The 22105-nt window shown below is 39.1% G+C and overlaps 1 protein-coding gene across 2 annotated transcripts in view; it reads right to left on the bottom strand.

Moving 5' to 3' along the window:
• Positions 1 to 18734, bottom strand: part of kcnip4a (potassium voltage-gated channel interacting protein 4a) — a 217149-nt gene extending 198415 nt beyond the window's left edge. The window contains exon 1 of one of the 2 annotated variants that reach the window (XM_041778727.1): positions 18577 to 18734. In XM_041778727.1, the coding sequence (XP_041634661.1) occupies positions 18577 to 18637 (61 nt within the window). In that variant the 5' untranslated portion in view covers positions 18638 to 18734. The remainder of the gene's footprint in view (positions 1 to 18576) is intronic. The other variant, XM_041778724.1, reaches the window with a different exon arrangement.
• Positions 18735 to 22105: the final 3371 nt, after the last annotated feature.

The raw sequence follows: 22105 nt of genomic DNA, 5'->3' as shown, positions 1-22105 counted from the left end.
GTGTTGTGGGTAATTTTGGAGACTTTCAACAGTCTCAGTTTAAAATGATGGAAGACATGCACTCAAGACAACAGGCTCATTTGAACCAAGCCCTGCATTTCCATAAAACCTTACAAGGATAACGCAATAGCCCATTACAGAGGCCATTACCCGTAGCAAAGGATGAGCAACATAACATGAGTCAGTTTATTTTCACTCCTCCACATTAGTGAGTAAACTCACTAATTACCTTTACAAAACAAGTCTTATGTTGTTGCTGCCGCTTAATGGAGCCTCTTGTATGGTTAATCTGTTGTAATAAAATCTAATGGACATGAGATTTTCATTTCCTGGGTATGATACAAAGGTGCAAAAAAGGCAGATACAGCTATGTATGGACTTTAAAAGCCTAAAGACAAGAAGAGTATATTTAGTGTTGTAATAATAAAGTGCATCAGTTTAAAAAATGAACTTCTGCTTATATAATGTGCGATAATAAAAATGTTATTCTCGTGTAGATGTGTATGTGGTTCTCCAGTGTAAATTCAATCAAACTGATTTTCTCTACTGTCGGTCTCACATGTGGTGTAATTGTCTTGCTGCAAATGCATGCATAAAGTTTTCAGAAACAAACAAGGAAAACTTTGCTTTTGAGGATTTTCCAACTTTTCACTTTTATTGCCTCATTCAAGCTCACCTCCAGTGAAACATTCACCCACACATAACAGCTACAGCCCCTGCAGAATCCTGCAAAAGATGCTGTCACCAGTTACAGCCATAAATCACAGTGCTCATTATTCTCTGCTGCAATCGCTTGAAATAAGCTTCGATGCCATCTTCCCTTCCCAGCCCCAGTGTCACAGTGGTCAGAAACCCTCTGGTTCAGTGTTAGCAGGTCAGCTGGGAGTCACAGCAGTGCCAGACTGAGGATGGACTGAGCTATGTGCATCTAGGCTACCTCGTCTCCAACAGACACATACACAACCAGTTTCCCTGCCCAATTTCTCACACACCCACTGTGACCTTGTCCTCCAAAGTGGCAGCTAAAATTAGCAGAATGCATGAGGGGAAACGGCCCTGTGGGTTAAATAAACTGCAATGCAGTATTTAAAGATGGGAGATGCAGGCTGATCATGGTGAAGTCATGCTTTGCATTGGTGCATCCTTGATCTATTTTCTTCTTGTATTGAAAGATGAGAGATGCGTATTGGTGTCTTTGCGGAAACAGTGGTTGTTCACTTATTAGCTTAAAATGACTTGAAATCAATAAAATAACCTTTTGAACCGTGTCGAGTAATCTGATAGGAGAGGAAATGTCTGGCCGCTAACAGGCCAAGGTCAGTGTCTGATTTACAGAAGAAAAGGGTGTCTATCACTTTTTTTATCACTCTCCACACAGCTTCTTTAACAGAGATGCCTCACTCAGGAATGCATGATTCATATCAGATTTCCATGTGTTCCATGTGTTTCTGACAATATACTCCAAAAATCAGCAATGTTTTACCTTAAAGATGTGCATTTGTAACAGTTTTTTGTCCATCTAAAACTTAAATGAATCAGAAAATTCAAACTTTTATCTTGCTTCCTTGTTGGTCTAGTTCCCTTTTTAATTCATGTGGATGAGGGATTCAATCAGCATCTGAGCTAAAAATAGCCGCAGCTTGGCTGACATACCCTGAAGCTGAAGAGTGTCAAACAGTGTCAGCAAAACATTGCGATGCACAACTACATAACACAGTGTTAAAAGAGATTTGATTACATTGTTTTTATGTTTCAGGGAGGCACATTCATTATCAGGTTAATACTCCTATGGCAAAAACTTTGCTAAGGATGAAAACTGAAAGAATCACAACCTTAACAGAAGTTTTGCAACTACAAAAGAAAGCTAGCAGCTCACTTTGCTGCCTCTCCTGACTTTTTCTTTTTACTGCAAAAGAGGACATGGTATTTTTTTAAACATTTAGAGCAGGGGTTCTCAAAGTGTGGGAAGGCGAGCCTCCAGAAGAGAAAATCCTTTATTCAATGGACCCCCACCCTAATAAAAAATATGATTTAAACGATTATTTTTCCCAACATTTATGTCTGCTCTAGAGGAATTTTTAATCGAACATTTTTCTGTTTTTTATATTTTGGCCTGTATTTATCTTTAAACGTCCACCTTTCCCAGGCAAAAAAGTTATTTGGTTTTCTTAGTGAACTAATTGCCAATACTACCTGATTATTATGCTCTACACTTTAACTATGAGTTTAAAATCATGCAGTTGATGCAGGATTGCATAACTGCATGTATCATCCCCACCTTCAGTCATACCTCAGTGTTGGTGCCAAAAACCTGCTCTTGCACGGGCACTAATGCCTCAGTTACCTTCAGTGACTGGTCACTAGACTAAGTGCTTTTGTCTTAATATGACCCCTGGGTTTACACGTCTTCATGCTGTCATTAGCTTGCTAATTAAACACGTTGGCCATTGAACATCATTGCAGGAAAAATCCTAACTTTAAAAGTCGACTCTAGTATAGTCTATAATTAAAAATCTTTCCAATTTGCCCCATTCTCAGCAGAAGTTAGCAAAGCAAATCACCTTTTTTGGTTTATGGTTCTGCACCTCCCCTGAAGTCTTGTGGCTACCCCCAGGAGAGGCCCACCTCAGGCTGTGAAACCACTGATTTGGTGCATTCTAAGTGTTTCTACCAGTTTTATTCAGCAGGTCCAACTGTTAGGACAGACACAACTTTGTACCAATGGAGTAGGCAGTATTAGGCAAAGCAAGGCAACTACATTTATAAGCCCCATTCAAAGTGCTTTACAGATGTAAAAACAAAGCGACTCCGAATGCTGCAGTTTATCAAGTTTCCAGCAGACAGTCAACAGCAACAGTCCTAGATGACTTGGGGTTATGACTGTGGATTTGTATTGGGACTTAGCCTCTCTTCTTTCCCTGGCAGATTATATGTCGGGCCTCCAGCAGCACCAGCAGGCAACAGAATTGGTATGACCAGCTTCAGTGCCAAAGGCTAATAGAAAGGGTCACCCAAGATAATGTATCCCCCTAAACTTAACATTCTTGCTGATACAGCAAGATGTCAATCACTACATTTCTTCATTATTAAGGTTTAATTATGCACTGGTTTTAATTGCTGCATGAATAAGGGTTCAGCACTTTTTAAATGGTTCATTAACAAAGTGCTTGGGAAAAGTCATGTGGACACTTGACTGTCCTTTAGGTTGCCTTTGCTTTGTTTCTCACAGACTTCTTCCATCTTTAACTTGTTAAATCTAGCAGCCAAATTTTAATCAAAAAGTTTGACTTTGCGCATAGATCATAAACTGCAAGAGTAATGTGTGGACAGATGCCTGCACTGGTTTTAAATATGCACACCTTTAAACAAGCCAAAACTCAGAAACACACACATCTCAAGAGACGCCAGACAAACCTTTCACCACTCCTCTGCCCTCTGTGGGTGTGTGTCGTTCTCTGAGTCAATGTGTTGGAATGCCTCCATAAATTATTCAGCCGCAGCGCCTGCTATCTGAAGATAACAGTGGCTCTTTATCGGTCAGCGTGTTCAGAGACACTGCGCCGCTGACTATACAAGCACCTAGTGGGATTCGGGGCACCTTCTGTGTAAGGATGCGTGTCACTCTGGCAGTGAAGCATACAAAAGAATACAGCCTATCAGCTGGTTTATGTTGTAAGGTCACTTTCATTTTCTCAGGGGGATACTCTCGTTTTCAGCTCATCAAAAGAAGGGTGTTTATTCTGTCACTGCATAATGAACAGGGATCAGGAATTTGACCTGGCAGCCATGTATACTGAGTGTTTAATAATACAAAGACAGTTTCTAAGATATGTGTTGGCCAACTCAACATATTATTTACTGATTTGTATCCGTATTATTTTTATACATTCTCACTTATTTTACTCTTATTTTTTATGCTCTGCTTAAATTATTATTAGAGTTATCCATCTTGAGTACTGAGTTTGTTTAATGGCAAATAAGTTCCACTGCAATGTATGTTTCTTCTGCCTTAAGCAATGTTCCCTTCCTGGAATATAATGTAAATCTTATCTAACTTATTATGACATGTATTTACTTTGTAGTGTTTTAGCTTAAATCTATATATTTTATTAGTGTAAACAATTAAATGCTTTTGCTGGTTCTTACTGTCCCTCTGTCAATCATATTTGACTATCTGGTAGAATTGTCAAAATACCAAAATTTAGGTTAAATCTAGTTTAAATCAAATGATATTGATACCTGTTTCAATATTACAGCACGCCCAAATCTGCTTAATCTCATGTATTTTACACTTCCAACCTGCACATGAGAAAGGTTAACTAGAGAGTAGCCGTACATGAATTTAACATACTGTTTATGGTTATAGAAAGCAAAGTAAATAAGATTTTCCTAAAAAATTATGTGAAGGGTCCACCTAAAATCAAACATTTCCACTAAACTATAATTAGGCAGAATAAACTGTGACTACACAGTGATTCTGTCCTCTGAAATCTCCAATTTTATTATATTTAGGTCAGTTTATGCCCGTCAGTGTTTGTGCAGGGCTGTGAAGCTCTCATCAGCCTGCAGACATCCCTTTCTCTCCTCTGCACTACCTGCAACAGACACTTACATCAACAAGTCCATTCTTAGGAGACGCCAAAGAAACCCAATAAAACATATTTGCCAACTGGTGAATTAAACAGTTAAAAAGGATGGAGGCTGATTTTAAGCACTTGGTATTGAAAAATGTCAAAAATGTTGACAGCTTTTTTTACCTGGATTGCAATAATGATTGCTCTGTTCACAGAAACAAATGATTTTTTTTATTAGAGCTACAATAGTAAAAAGTTACATTTTAAAGCTGAATTTTAAATTTAACCAAAACGTTAAAACATCCATCAATCTAATGACATTTTAAATGTCTGTAAAATTATGTCATTTTAAGTAGTCTTTGAAACAAGAATGCAGAAACTACATCAGTTTTAAGCTTTTTTGACACCGAAATTACATAAAGCTTGGGATTGATGAAAATTCAGTGATATACATTATCCTGGATCTTCTTTTTGTATTGGACTTGTTCTATAAATGTTTGATCAAAGTTTTAAAGAGAACATGGTCAGCATATAAATTATCAACCTCTTAGGCTGCCTGGTTATACAAGTGTAATGGCATCTGACCTATCTTGATAATCAAAAGATATTAGGCTTTTATGATTGAAAGCACAAACTATGGTACTTTCTAATACGGTCAGTATTAAAAAAGGAAATTCAGTATCAGTATAACCACAAACATGCTACTTCAAGACAGGGTGGCAAGTGTGTTAAAAGTTACTTCTTCATAACTGAATCACTTTCTCAATACAACCACTCGGGGTCAGCATTGCACACTGCATGCATGCCACATATAACACACAGTAGTCACATTCTTTCCATGATATCAAATATCTACTGATAATTACTTAAGCCACCGTGGAAGGGCCTTTTAAAAGTCATGCTATGTGGAGTGTGTTTATATTTCAGGTCTATGTGCTGGACTGATGAGCACATGGCTCAAGTGTGTTTTTTAAATGTCATGATCCACGATTGGAATGACAGATATGTTCAGTGTTGTATGGTCCGTATTCAGGCTTAGCTGTACCCTGTAGGATACGGTCTTTTGGAAGGACTAAATCCCAGAATAGGCTTTCTGAGCCCCCCCTATTGGGACAAGAAGAAAGACAGACGGACCCTCCAGTTGGCTGCTCATGCCAGGCCGGCCTCCACATATGGCCTGTATGATGTTCAGCTCTGACACCATTTCATCAAGGACTCTCTGGAAAGGCTTGTACTACAACACATATGGCTGAATCTTTCATGGCAGAGCCATATTTCAGTTTTATTCAAGGTTTTTATTTTGAGAGGAACATTGTTAAACCGAGATGACAAGTTGGATCTGATCTCATAGGGAGGTGGTGCATCATTGTTTTGATTTATTCTTGAATGATAGTAATTCCAGCAGGCGCATTGATAAATTCTGATGATTATAAAGGCCTGATAAAGGAGAATTAAAGTCCTGGGGTATGCTATCTCAAAATAACAGAACATACAAAAAGATAAGCTAAATCAGAGCTCAAAAGCAGGAAAAGTTTAAAGCTGCCAACAGAGCAGAGCAGAGTGGAAATACAACAGACAGAAAGGTCCATCCATTTACCAGTAAGTTAATATGAATCATTTTATCAACTTAAAAAGACAGGTGGTTGGGACGCAGATGGCCTAGTGGTTCAAGGTGTACCCCGTGTATGTGGGCGGACCAGGTTCGAGTCCGGCCTGTGGCACATTTCCCTCATGTCTCTCTCCCACTCATGGTCAGGTCATCATCTCTTTCGGCAACACTTTCATTTATTCATTCATTTACTCAACGTTTATTTAATCTCAAAGAATCATTGAGGGAATGCCCTCATTTTCAACTATGTCAAGAGAACAAGAATTGATACATACAGTATGCATTCATCAGGACAATTAGAAAGTTTTCAACATGGTTAAAAAACAGTTACATTCAAAAGTAAAATAGTTCATTATCATAGTTTTAAACTGAACAATAGGAATAAGTGTTTGCGATTTTACTATTTGCTGTAAAGTGTAATGTGAATGCAGCAGAGAAGCTGAAAGTAGTTCTTCCAAACTGTTTCCCCATTCTTCAAGCATCAGCAAGTTACAAGATCATGTTAAGTATTGATTACTACATTACTGATGAGACTGATTTAGAAAGGACATTATATATGATGATATTTTGCCTATTAAAGGAGACATATTACACCCTTCTAAGACAAGCTTAAATTGGTCTCAGAGGTCCCCAAAACATGCCTGTGAAGTTTGTTGCTGAAAAACACTCCAGTATAGGATTCTTGTACGTTTAAAACCCCCTCTATTTCCGCCCTTCTCAGAACAAGCCGTTTCTGTGTCTGTGGCTTTAAATGGTAATTAGCTGTCTGACTCCGCCCCTGATCACACCCCTCTCAGGAAATGGATGCAGTACTCCTGGTACTACAGACACTTTTATCCAAAGTACAGAACTTGACTGGGATTTGAACCATCAACCCTCCCAAACTGTAGTCAGCAGGATAACCCATTGAGCTATCCAGCATCTCAGCTGGTAGTTTAGAGGATCAGTAGAGGAGGGCAGAACTTTCCTCCAAGAGGGGGAGGGCATACCACACTGGGGGCGGGTGCTTACGGTCCTGGTGAGGTCACCAGGAGCTAAATCTGAGAACAGCTTGTTTCAGCACACATTTTCTGAAAGGTGGAGAAAGAGGGGGGGGGATAGATTTTTCTGGTATTTGAGGGGACTGTGGACAGAACAGGGGCACATATTTGTGTTAGAAAAGCCTGAAAAAGTGATTTTCACATAATATGTCTCCTTTAAAGCTTCAGAGATTAAAAAACAGTGCCTTACAGTTAGAGGTGCCCAGCCAACCTTTTCATATAAAATTCAATGGTGAGTAGAGTAACCATCACCTGTAATGAATCTAAGGGCTGAGTGATAAAAGGGGTCCAGGGGTTTTAGAGTAGAAGCAGAGGCGTTTCTATAAACATCACCATAATCTAAAACAGATGTAAAGGCAGCCTCATTGAGGCGTTTCCTACTGAGTATTGGGTAGTTAGTTTTGTTTCTGTAGAGAAATCCAATTTTTGTCTAAATTTGCTGGCCAGGGAGTCTATGTGAAACTTGAAAGTGACTTTTTTTTTATCTAACCAATGTATTTATATTCAGAAACTCTTTCAATGTGTCCTGTCAAAGTGTAACATGTGTTTGGTCTTGTTGGGATCGAGAAACAGTCTTAAATTAAACGTAGCATGCTGTAATTGATTGAAAGCTTGCTGCAGGATTTGAATGACTGAATGAACAGTGTTGTCAAAGCAATATAAAACTGTACCATAAGTAGAAAGGTGGGGGTTACAATCTGTTATGGAGGAGGTGATTGAGGTGATAGAAAGAGTGAATAAGACAGGACCCAGTACTGAACCTTGTGGGACATCTTTTGACAGTGGTACACAGAAACAGTCACATAAAACCACATATTGGTTTCTCTGTGCAATCCTGAAACCATTTTTAAGACAAAGTGTCAAAACCAACTTCTGTCAACCTCAAAAGGAGCAAAGAATGAACAGTGTTAAATCCATTTGTTAAGTCTACAAATAGCGCAGACAAGAGTTTTATTCTGTCCATATGAGAAATGATATCATTTGTGACAGATGTGACAGCAGTGATAGTGCTGTAATTTGCTCTGAACCCTGATTGCTGTGGACATATGTGGTTATTGGATAGAAATGATTTGATTTGGTTACTGACCAATGATTTTAAGATTTTAGCCAGACAGTTTGGAACTGGGGCAGTAGTTACAGAGATCAGTTTTACCTCAAGCCTTGTGAAGTGGGACTACATGTGCAGAGGAGATAGATTAAAAAGGTGGGTATCTTGCTCGGTTACTTGTAGCGCACAGAGATTCAAACAGTATGGGTCAATTTTATCCTCAGCGGTTGTTTTTCTACAATCTATATTTTGTAAAGCCTCTCTGACAGCAGACGATGTAAAGGGCTGAAAGCTGAACAGAGAGGTAGGGTTTGAGGAGGGCACATAAGGCAGAGGCTGACTGTTAAAAACAGAACAAGAGTGATAAGTGTCAAACTGATTACCAGCAGTGGCAAAATGTGTGTTAAAGGCATGGCACATCTTTCCAGGTTTATCTATTATACAGTGATTGAATGTGATACAAGAGGGCATAGATGAGGGATTACTAACAACAATTACTGATTTCCTGAATTTTGAAGGGTCTGTAACAGAACTACCAACTATGCCTATATAATAATTTGCTTTTTGCTTTTCTTAATCAAAATAATCAGGGTTATGATTTTTGCCAGAACAGAGCTGCTTTAACTCACACACACAAGACATAAATGCATAAAGTTAACTTGCTTGCTACATGTGCAATGGAGCTTTGCAATATTATCTATGCCCAACATAAATATAAATAAATATCATTTGACAAGCAGTTCAGACCAAGCATTTGCAGATATACAAAGCACACTCAGCAAGCAGGGTGCACACTTCTAGACATTACATCTTCAACTCTATAAAATACTTCATTTGCAAACACTAGAAACAGTAAAGCCACTTGGCAACTGTTGCAGGGGCACTAGAACTGATTTATAGTCATTCCTACACTTCAGTGATAAACAGAATTACAAAAGGTTACTCTGCTGCAATGGTGCACATCTCCCACAAAATAACAAATGATGTGGATGAGGTGTATAAACACAAACACACCTCCCTGCACAAGAGTCAAATCAATGCAATCTAAGAAACTCTTGACTGAGTTTGACTTAAAAAAAACAAACAAAAAAAAAAAAAAAAAACATGCACACACGCACAAAAAAACAAAGTTAGACCAGATTCATGATTTATGAATTGTAGATTGAGGAAATTTGGAAGGAAGACTTCAATTTCTAGTCAGATAGGTGTAAAATGTTAGATCCTAGTTTCCTTTATCTATTTCCTTTGGCTACGATGGAATTCAGTTTACCCTGATTATGACCTTGGCACAAACAAAGAAAGACATGTTTGCAAGCTGAGGCCAAATGTTGCCACCCAGCTGGCATCTGCTGTTTGGCACTCTCTCCAAGGAAGTCAAATGGACTGAATCTGCAGCATAAACAACCCTGCGGGTGGAAAAATAAAAATAAAAGACAGTCCACTTCCTTTAGCTCTCAGTGATCAAACACAGGATGAATGTTCCAGCTAACACCAAAGTTTTTGGCTCTGACCCTCTTTCCAAGGAGTTTACCCTTAAATCACCTTTGTTTTATCCATCACTGTCCTCCTGCACCTCTCCCCCTCCATCTCTTGTATTCTCACCTCACTCCATTTTCTTCCCTCCATTTCTCCTTTCCTTATTCTTCTCTGGCCTGAGTCCCAAGGCAGATGGTCTATGCAGGCAGATGCTCCCCACCCAGTCCCTCCAAGGGAAAAACAAAGGCTGGATCCAAAGCAAACAAACTCTGCTGGAGGATGCCCAGGAGACAAGTTGGTTGTACAATTAAATGCAGGATTTGACCAAAGATCAGCTTTTATTGACAGGTAGAACAGAAGCACACAGGTGGTTGCAAAAAAATCTACCACTAACAAAGATTTCCTTTCAAGTCCTTACTTGAAATTGGTGTGCCAGTAAGACTCTTCAAAGTACCATGTCTTACTTTTGAATCAGTCTAACTTTCCAATTTAAAAAATCTATTTAGAGAAGGAAAAACTAGGCAAACAGAAGCCAAAATTCATAATTTCTTTTGGATGGTTTTATTGCAAAAGCTTAAAAAGATCTTTTATTAAGTCACACAATAGCTTCTGATCATTACCAGAATCTTAACTGGTCATCCATGAAGCGCACACTGGCTAAAAATATGAGTGCTTACTTCTTAGGTTGCCTTAAAATTATTTAATTAGACGTATTTATGCCTCTGACTCTAAATCAACAGGATATTTTATTAATGCTGATAACAAATCAAACAGCACATCTTCTGAAGCATCAGAGAGAGAATAACTCACAATGGTCATCCTGTGCTGCATGCTGTCAAAACGTTTGCTCCACCAGACGATTTTACTGTCTGACAGATTTGGAGCAGTTTCTACAGCCTGTACCTTTGTGTACCTCTCTGTGATCTCAGAACTACTAGCTGACAGATGCTGAGAAAACAAACACACTGCATGCGGTCAGCTCTATTCACACCACCAAAGCTCAAAGCTGCCGCAGCGCACTGGGGTTTATGCCTCGCCTCTACAAAACAAATACATGTTTTTTGTCTTCTCTGGAGAGCATCATCCTGGAAAAATTGAATTCACATAACTAATGTTAAATCAAGAAAGCCTCAAGTTATAGCAGAGTTGTCACAATATACCGCGTTCCACATTATTATGCAAATTGGCTTTTAGTGTCATAAACATTCCATTTCTTGCTTTTCAGTTAAACTCGTGGATGGTGTTGTGTCTCAGCACTCTTTGGATCACTGAAATCAATCTCAGACACCTGTGATAATTAGTTTGCCAGGTGAGTTCAATTAAAGGAAAACTACTTAGGAAGGATATTCCACATAATTAAGCAGGCCACAGGTTTCAGCAATATGGGAAAGAAAAAAGATCTCTCTGCTGCTGAAAAGCATCAAATAGTGCAATGCCTTGGACAAGGTATGAAAACAGGGTTTCCGCTACATGTAATTGATCGTGGCGCACCGCCACGCCAAAATAAAAGCCGCCATGCCTTCAGAATTATGATCTTTGTTTTCAGAGGTTAAAAATGTAAATTATATTTTATGAATGGATCCATATAATCTATATTTGCGCACATTTATGAACCACAATAAGAGTTGGAAATTGTAATCATGAAATGTGCCACTGCTCTGTAACTTAATTTTGAAACACGAACACTGGAGTCTAAATTTCCTGTCTGTCGTCACACACAGATGGCTGATAAACTTTAATTTCGTTTAGTTTAGTACTTCCCTGATTATAATCCGATGATTAGCGGTAAACCTGTAGATATATTCATCATCAACTGTGTCTCATAATGGAGATGAGATGCTAGCAATCTAAAAATAGCTTGTTGTTATAAAAACTCCAGTGGAACTTTGGTTTAGTTTCTGTTACGATACGAGACTGGATAAAAACAACAGGGACGGACTGTCAGGCTCCTGTCAGGAGCAGTTGGGCGTGTGTCTGTGCGTGTGTGACAGAATAGAGGAGAGACAGTTTGTGTGTCCATCCGTGAGTGCAGGTTGGTCTGACAACAAGCATGAATGTGTGTGTTTTGACATGTGGCATGTCCAAGTTATTGGACATGCCACATGTCCAATGGGGGGGTTAGGCAAAGCCCTCCCCCACAGTTTCAAAAAATCCTGGAGGAAACCCTGGAAAACATTAGATATTTCATGAAAACTTAAGTGTGACCATCCTACCATGAAGAAATTTGTGGCTGATTCAGAGCATAGATGGGTTCCTGCAGATAAAGGCATAATGAGGAAGGTTTCTGTCAGAAAAAATCATCAGATTAAGAGAGTAGCTGCTAAAATGCCATTACAAAGCAGCAAACAGGTATCTGAAACTGCTGGTGCCTCTGGAGTCCCACCAACCTCAAGGTGTAGGATCCTCCAGAGGCTTGCAGTCATGCATAAACCTACTATTCGGCCACCCCTAACTAATGCTCACAAGCAGAAATGGTTGCAGTGGGCCTTGGTTGCAGTCTTGTTTACTGATGAGTGCCGTGCAACCCTGGATGGTCCAGATGGAGGAGTAGTGGATGGTTGGTGGATGGCCACCATGTCCCAACAAGGCTGTGACGTCAGCAAGGATGTGGCAGAGTCATGTTTGGGCCAGAATCATAGGAAGACAGCTGTTAGGCCCCTGTAGGGTCCCTGAAGGTGTGAAAATGACCTCAGCAAAGTATATAGTGTTTCTGACTGACCACTTTCTTCCATGGTACAAAAAGAAGAACCATGCCTTCTGTAGCAAAACTATCTTCATGCATGACAATGCACCATCTCATGCTGCAAAGAATACCTCTGTGTCATTGGCTGCTATGGGCATAAAAGAAGAGAAAGTCTTGGTGTGGCCCCCATCCTCCCCTGACCTCAAGCTAAAGATCAATGAGGGTGGGAGGCAGTTCACATCAAAACAGCAGCTCTGGGAGGCTATTCTGACATCTTGCAAAGAAATTCAAACAGAAAATCTCCAAAAACTCACAAGTTCAATGGATGCATGAACTGTGGTGATATCAAAGAAAAGGTCATACATTACCATGTAACTATGCCTGTTAAGATGTTTTTGATTGAAATAGCTTTTGATTTCCATTAATATGACCTCTAATGCTGCAAATTCAACAAACGACCATTTTCGGTTCTTTTCAACCTATAAAATGTTTTTTGAAAAAAAAAAATCATTATCACTGGGAGGTTTGGGTGATCGAATTTGAATTATGTTCTAACAGTTGATGAAATTATACTGACTGTCATTTGCATTGACTATTTAGGAAAATAAGAGAAAAATGTAATTTGCATAATATTTTAGAACGCGATGTACAAGCATTTTAAAGGTGCAGTATGTAATATTTAGCCTGTTAGCATTTAGCAAAACAAGCTTGGTTAAAATGAAACATAACATTTATAAGTAGATTGATCTAAATTAGTGTTGACATCTGATAACACATTTTTTAAATTTATGTTTTAAATTAACTCAGAATAAGCCTTTTATTCATACATAGGGAGGGTCCCCTCCAAGGACGCTGCCATCTTGGATTTTTGCATTTTGCCTGTTTCTATGGCACCATAGAAGGAGCCAAATAACAGTTAAGCATGTATTGATTTTTAAACTTCACTGGTTCCCACAGTTATCACCAGAGAAATGAGCATCACACTCCAGAATTGACTGTTAGATGTTGATAGTCCCAATTTTACACACTGTACCACCTAGATATGATACTAGCAAATTTCTAGTAAACCTCTGCAAAAAAACTAGAAATCACAGGATTCAAATATTTGGTAATGTCCTGTTTTCAATATTAGGTGCCAGCAATTGCAAGCAACTTTTGCACTCTTCTGCAAACCCATGCATTTGCAACATTTCCGTACAGATATTATTTTTTACACCACGGTTTATAGTGTTAAGGTTTTCTTTTTTTCATAAACCTTTTTTCAAAAACACCACTGACTCCTGATGGAGTGCTTTCAAAGGGTATTTACACAAGCTTGTGTGTCACAGCAATGCAATGCACAGCAATTTGTGAATTTCATGGCTGTGAGTACAAATTTTGGCCATTATTTCTTACGTTCCATATCTGATATCCACATAATAGTGGGAGGGAGAGCGACTGAGAAAGAAGCTGCAGATGCTGTTCTAACTAATCAATAACCCATTCAAATGACTTTGATATACACAAAAATCAAATTTAAAAAATCAATCCTGTTCTGAAAAAATAATTAGTCTTTGTACACTCGATTAACACATTTTACCATCATATATTTTTTGTGGCATTTTTTGAAGAAAAAAATTGACTCAGTGTGCAAAAGCCTCTACTGAGAAACCACTTCATCCCCAGCTGTAAGCCATTTGCTGCACTTAAGACTCATTTGATACAACTGCCACTGCCGACATGCTCACACACATCTGATACACAGGGGTGGACGTTAAAGAATGAATCCACTAGAGGTCAATGTCTCACACAGAGCTCCACAGCTTCTTTGTTGCTGCTCTGTCTGTCCCCTACCCAGCTGTTATGTCCACCGTCATATGTATACTTATAGTTTCAAACAACTCACATAATATTTAGAAATATTCCTCACAAATTACAAGTAAGTTCTGCCGTTTTTTGAAAATTATTTGTCTGTGTAATGTTTTACTGCTCTGGCTTGAACAACTGGCTACATTGGTCAACACTGACCCAACAACTATCAGATGTATTACAATGTTTGGTCCATAACCTTAAGATTTCAGAGAATGTGAAGATGAGATGAATGCAGAGTATGCACAGAAACTCCGCCTGTATCCGTATTTCTTTCCAGAAGAGAATATACATGAGTCTTTTGTAGTGCTGGCCGATAATGGCAAAAATCAAAATCACGATAAACTGGGCTTTTTACCTCGATTGCTATTGATGAACTATTATTCCACCCCCAACCTCCGACTCTGCTTGGTCTATAAATATCTGTATAATGTTAAAACGAATTACTGACAGGAACATGCAATTAACAATTAATGGTTATTTACTGAGACAACTGATGTCAAAATACAAGGCTGAAATGAAACTACCTGGCTGCCTATCATGTGACTACACAGCTAGTAGTGCTTTTTAAGGGGGTGGTGCATTAGTAGAGAGAGATATTACAAGGGAAAAAAATGAAATAATTGACATGGCAGGTTTTCGTCGGTTATTGGCTCTAAATGTCGGATTCGATTATTTTTTCGATTAACTGCCCAGCTCTAGTCTTTTGTCACATCAAAGTCAAAACACATGGGCCACAAACTCAAACTTTAAAATCCCGATTCAGCTCAATGTCTGTAATACTGATAAGACTGGAGAGGACTGTAAGTTGTCGTTCTTGTTTCAAGCTAGTAAGAATGACTGTGACCTTCTTGACTTCCTGACTACTCACCTTACACTGGATTCTTCAAAGTCTAAGTTTAAGGTACTCTTTGCAATGGTCTAATAAATGCTGTCATATAGAAAACACAAGAAAAAGCTTTAGACACTCTTTAAACCTGTCACATCTTATCTTTAAGATGTTCTATACGTAAAACTGTTTCATATACTGTGGGTTGCCTGAGGACTAGAAGTGATCTGCAAAGTTTTTAACTAGCTCTGTTATAAAATATTAAACCCATGGCAGGCAAAACATAAATCTAGCCCAAGTAATTAAATGCAAATTAGAGTAAATGAAACATCGATTCAACAGGGTGCTACCGCATGCAGCAACACTTGTACTTTGTATCCTTACTCAGTGTTGTTTAGCCCTGTGCAAGACCCTAACTACACGATGTGAGGCATAATTTGAAATGATAATTCATACTGACACAAAGAAAAACAGGACATTCATCACAGAAATCCCACCATGTACACAGCCTGTTCTCCAACTACTTACACACAGAAGCTGGAGCTAGCCGTGGTGCTGAAAGCAGCTCATTCGGAACAACAAACCTTACGGGGACGCATTTCATATATCGCATGTCTGGAACTCACAGAGATGGTACTAAAGAAGAGAAATGTCTAGGGGAGCCTTTGGCAAGCACTGACAGAAGTTACAATGGTGATCTGTGAGAGCTCCAAGGCACTGATGCAGAGAATCACCACACCGAGGAAGCAGCTCCTGGGAGGATCAACTCATGGCTGGGTGGCTGTAGCATTTTTGTAGGCTATCGTTACTTTTTATGATTTCCCCTGAGGAGGGGGCACAATGTGGTCACCCATGAGGGACCAAGTGATGGGAGCTTGAAGGAGTGAGTAAAGGATAGAGCAATGAGGGGAAATACATAGATTTAGAAGCATAGTTTCCTCCATAAATTACTTCGCAGAGCTTGGTCAGGGGTGCCAGTTACAGCAAGAAAAACTATAACACAGTGTGTGTCTGTGTGAGTGACAAAGTTCTACAAGATAAAACTCAAGTCAACAGGCATCTCTGTGTCAACATAAGCCACATATAAGCCGAGAACAGCACCAAAAGCCTTAGGGAATCTTGTGCTACTGAACAATATGTCAGAAAGAAAGATTATATTCATTGTCAAAAGAAAAAGTGTGCCCCAAATTAAATCAATCTAGTCTGAAACTGAACATAATGTTCTTCTGTCCCCTATCCAAGATTTGGATTACTCAGCTCTTTTAGCAGCATTATTCCTGAAATCTGCATATGTGTTGGCACCAAGGTAAAGCAGTTATTTTAGTGTTTACATACCACATTGTTTTCCAGTTTTCACACTGATGGTAAGTGCTATTGATGGGAATAATTGCATAAAACATTTGCATAAGGAGCCATGAGAGATAAACCCACCGAAGGCTCAAATCTGTTTAAAGCTAGAAGGTATGACTCATATCCTTAACAAAGGTAATTAGAAGTCAATTAGGTGTGCAAACAAACATGAACCTGAACAAAGACTGATGAGCTGTTAATGGCTCTTCTGGCTCTGACAGAGGCAGTGAGGAGCCTAAAGGGATATGGACTATAACTGAGTGATCATTATTCTTAACGCTTTCTAAGTATGAAGAAAGAAGGATGCAGGGGGGGTTCAGGTGCTGTGTGGAAGGACTTAGGACCTGGACCGGCGGTGGATGATTTTGTCAAGTGGTGTGACATGTGAATGGATGTTGGAGGGAAGTTAAATCCAAACTGTGGAGCTCATCAAAAATTACAAGCATCTCAGTGTTTGCATTATCATTAAGTTGACATTCAATGAAAATACAGATTTAGTTTGTAAAATTAAAGGAAAAAAAGAAAAATCCCAGTGCCTGCATTTCCTCTAGAAGCTCAACTAGTCCAAACTAAGTGTGCAGCAAGTTAACGACAGTCCTTTTTAAATCTTTTTTTAAAGATTTATTTTTGGCCTTTTTTTTGATAGGACAGTGGACAGAGTCGGAAACAGGGGAGAGAGCGGGGAGAGACATGCAGGAAATAGTGCCACAGGCCGGATTCGAACCCGGGTCGCCCGCGTACATGGCATGCGCCCCAACCACTCGACTACTGCTGCGCCAACAGTCCTTTTTAAATCTGTCCTCACCTCAGCTATCATCACCTCCTTTGGTAGCCTTTCATTACAAGATTAAAAAAAAGAGGTTTAGGCTGCCATTTAAATAATGGCATTAAATTACCTGATCCGACTAAAACCTTTCACACGAGAATATTAACACCAAAACATAGTATCATGAGCATCCTCTCCGTGCTGGACTTGAGCAGAAAACCAAAGGCAAAATCCAACAGGATAAACAGCTCTTCATGACTCAAGTCATAACACAACATCTAAAAAAATGATCCCATTTGAAGCATTTCCTTTTTCACAACCCATGTCTGATTATGCTTTTAGACAGTTTTACATTCACTTGACCCTCACTGTATTCCTATATTTCAGCATTCCTTGTGGCTGAGTCTAAATGATTGTACTGTTTTACCTGGATGCAAAGCAAGTTCCCTTAGGGGACATAAAGTTGAAAGTAGGAGGATGAAGTTAAAGGATCCATACAATTTGATCTCCTATGCTCGTTGTGCCTTTAATTTATGACAGCATGATCACATTCAGCTATCACAATGGGGCTGAACAGTCTACTGTAGCCTACAGTAAACAAAGTGTAAACTACAGTGGACTATACTTGTTGCAAAATTGATTTCCAAACCTGGCCAACTCAATACAACAGTATTGCAAAGCAGCACGTGCAGCCTTTCAGCTTGCATGAAAAAAGCTGAAATGCAGATTAATTGAAAAAACTCGCCGAAACCAAAACCACAAATACATTTTTACTTTCAAGAGAAGGCAAAAGTCCAGACATGACTCTACAGTTTCCTCCGTGACACAAGCAAGCACTAAAATATGGTCTATAGAGGCATGCAAGCTAAACTTTCGCATGAGAAAACAGCCAGCTCCTATAAAAACGATTTAATGTTGCCTTTCCACATATACTAGCCATTAACTGTTTCGTACCTACTTTTAATTGTTTTGTAAACAGCTAAGTAGGGCACAACTGCTTTAACAGCCAGCTACTTTGATAGAAATTTTACATTTTCATTAAATTGCTAACTTCAGCTTCAGCTAGCAAACACGAAGCGTGAAATAAGCTAATTTGGTGTCAACCGTTAAAAAACGTTACCGTTTTATCAAAAATGTATCTTATTTAATTAATTAGTAACCAGAATAATAAAATATTCCTTAATTTAAAAAAGAAGTTAAACTGTCCATATTGTTTATTTTGACTTGTGAGCAAGGCGACATTTAACCGTAATTTTTAAGCTAGGAGTTTTAACTGACGTTTTCTCCTGCAAGAGCGACCAGCACAGTCCAAATAATCAATGCACGCGCCAAAACATGCAACCACTGTCCTACCAGGTGAAGACACAGCGGCATCCACGCGGGCAGAAATGGTTTCCACTCTCTTTGCTTCCATAGTTTTTCCGTAGTTGTACTTTTGTTTCCAAGACGAAGGAGTCACAGTGACAGGAGCGCGTTAGTGTTCAGTTGTAGACGGCTGGTACCAGTTGCTGCTGCTGCTCATCCAACTCCCAAGTTTTGCAGTGAAGGAGGGAGCGCGCGACGGTACGCTGCTCGTACACGAGTTCTGGCGGGAGCGCGCATGCGTGGGATAGCGATGGAGCGTCTGTTTTGTCTGGCTGTGTCTGCTTTAGAGAAATAAGGACAGTAAAAGTGGCCTCTAACGCTTTATGAGTGCCTGAAATGGAAGTCATGTCGATTATTGTGCGGCTGTAGACATGTGATAAAAACACTAACATAAATAATTAAGAATAATCAAGTGTTTGGATAAGAATAAATAACACTTTAACTGAAAAAAAGGTGTTGAATAGGGGCAAATGGCATACAAGGCTTCATTTATTTGTGGTTGCACCACCTGATATTTGCAACTAATTTCAAGTTAAACAGACAAATACACAAACGCATGTTATTTTCATTTATGTAAGACAGTGGAATCATATATTACTATGAATCACAACTTGCCCTGGGGTGTTTTAAATAGTAGGCTACTAATATTAAAAAGGCTAAGCTAACTTTTACATTAAGATAGTCTACTGTCTTTAACCAAATTATAGGTCCTCACTGTGCCATTATTCAGTACAAAAGCACTTACCCATATGATGTTGTGATTATGCTATATAGTGCTTTCTGTTTTATTGCAACAGCTTTAAGTAGCACCCTCAACATGACACATAAACAAGCTTAATTAGGAAAGTTTTTGGAAATGTTATAATGAAACTTGGCTTTCCTTGACAGAACTAAGTCATACAACACATTCGGGATGACTCAGAATGCTCACTCCAAGCCAAACTTCATCCCCAAATTGTGTATCTGGTAGCTTAATGACAGCAAATCCCTGGAGGAGATGTGCATTACTCACCAGATTATAACACTGTGGTGTTCACGTGTCATTTCCAACCAAATGGCCAAATAATTCTCCTTCAGCCTTTTAATACAGTCTATCTGAAATGCACATACGGTACACACACAAATCCAGCCAAATGACCTATGCTAAATTGATAGTGTCTCTTTGACAGCAGGGTTTGTTTGGCATCCTTCAGGCTAGATTAAACTTTTACACAGAAGTTCCCAAAGTGTGGAAAAGGAGTCTTTAAAACTCCAGTTTAGAAAGTTACATAAGTCTGCAGCAAGTCCAAACACTTCTGGATGCTGCCTGTTAAAATGGATGTCTGCAGACAAATATTTCCTGTACGTACAACATAAACAGTCCTGCTCACAAACAGTGTAAACAATATGTTGGCTTACGAAAAAGCAAGTCGGTAAGCAGGCCAGAAAATCAAGAGATTTTCCACACATACTGTATCTGCACAATAGAACAAGCTGACTACAGATAACAATAGATTCCACAAAGACAAAGATAAACCCAAAATAAATGAGATTTCAGCTTAGCGAGCGCAGACAAATGTCAGCTCTTTGGAAAATTAGGCCGTTTTTAACCATATCTGTTTCACGGCAGCAAAGGAGAGCTGTCCCCAAAGAATACAGCAAAGGGTATACTGAGTTCAGTAAAATGCAATAGACAGTTTGAGACAAATCATCAAAAAGGAGAGACATATACTCAGCTAGTGTAATGGAAAATTGCTGAGGTTTCTCAAAAACAGGAGCTTCTCCCTGAAACTATTTTGATCTCTGTTAGAGCAAGAAGTGACTTTGAACTTTGCTGTCATGAATATTTTTAGACAAGTTTATTTCTGGAATAAGCAGGATCAAAAGCAGCATAAATGAGTCTTACCCCGTGCTTACGTGGTCCTCATAGGTGATATGGATTTCAGAACATTATTGACATCAAAAGGACTTTTAATCACTTTAATTCGTTACGAGTCTTCTCCTGGTGACAAGTGCATATAAAACGCACTTTATATGTGAAGTGTTCCAAAAAAGGCGGACAACTCCTCTGAGATTCTTACCAGATATTTTTGTCAACGATACAAAAGGTTCAGCTCTAAAAGACAACGTATAAATGCAGTGATTTATTAATCTCATAAACCGTCGATCAAATGTTGAAACAGAGCCATTTAACCACTTCATTAAAATATTACCTCATTTAGAATTCGATGGCAGACAGGGTAAAAAAAGGCTTGAAAAGTAAACATTAGCAATGAAAAACAGCTGTAGGAGAACTTTTCAACTAATTAGGTTATTTGGCAACAGATCACTCACATGACCGGGTATAAAAGGAACGTTTTAGAGAAGCAGCGTCTCTTACGAGTAAAGATGGGCAGAGTTTCACTTGTCTGTGAGAAACTTTGCCTAAAAATTGTGGATCAATTTCAGGAAAATGTTTCTCAGCATAAAATTGTAAAGACTTTTAATACCCCACTATCTGCAGTACATAATATCAAAGGATTCAGAGAATTTGGAAGAAATCTATGTGCACAAGGGACAAGGTCAAAGGTCAACACTTGATGCTGGTGGCCTTCAGGCACCACTGCATTAAACAGGCATGATTCTGCACTGGAAATCACTGCATGGCTCAGGAACACAATCACTGTCAACACAGTTTGCTGTGCCATCCACAAATGTAACTGATGCAGCATCATGCAAAGAAGAAGTCACATGTGAAGCTGAAGACTCAGCTCTTTAGAGAACACTATGCTCTTAGCTAGACTATTCACTGTTGTCCCCAGTGGTAGAATGAGTCTGCCGCCCACAGCTGACTCACACTGTCCTGCTCTTCTTCTGGGGATCTTGTGCCCAGCTCTTTGTGAGTGATCCAGCACTTGGTACTTGGTCATTATTTGTGGTCTCACGTTAATTACTGGTTGTTTCATTGCTGATGTATATTATAAGAACAAGAAAAAACAAAACAAAACAACAAAAGAAGCACTTTGTGGCAGTTAGTGATGTTGCTTCCTCTTCTGTAGATCTTTGCTTGTGTTGTACTTACTCTCAGATGTACTGGACCAAAGCATCTGCTAAATGACATTGTAACATTGTAACATGTGAACAGGTTTAGTAAAACTTTGCCTTCTTCCATCTGCTGCTCATTTAAGATGGGAAAAAGCAAAATGGAAAACTGTTCTGTGGTGAATCAAAATTTTAAAGTATTTTTGAAAACCATGGACGCTGTATCCTCCAAACTTGTTATGAGCATCTCTGATAGTATGGGGTTGCATTAGTGCCTATGGTGTGGGCAGCTTACACATTTGGAAAGGCACTATCAACGCTGAAAACTATATAGAGGTTTTGGAACAACATTTGCTCCCATCCAGACACAGTGTCTCTTTCAGGGAAGGCCTTGGCAAAACAATGCTAAACCACATACCACATCCATCACAGCGTAAACATTGGTGCATCATAAACTGAAAAATCCAGCAAAGAAGACCCAGGGCTGTTGAGCAGCTAGAATCCTGAATTAGATAAG

This window comes from Cheilinus undulatus, linkage group 22 (assembly GCF_018320785.1).
Source record: "Cheilinus undulatus linkage group 22, ASM1832078v1, whole genome shotgun sequence".
NCBI lineage: Eukaryota > Metazoa > Chordata > Actinopteri > Labriformes > Labridae > Cheilinus > Cheilinus undulatus.
This window is presented reverse-complemented; position numbering and strand designations above follow the sequence as displayed.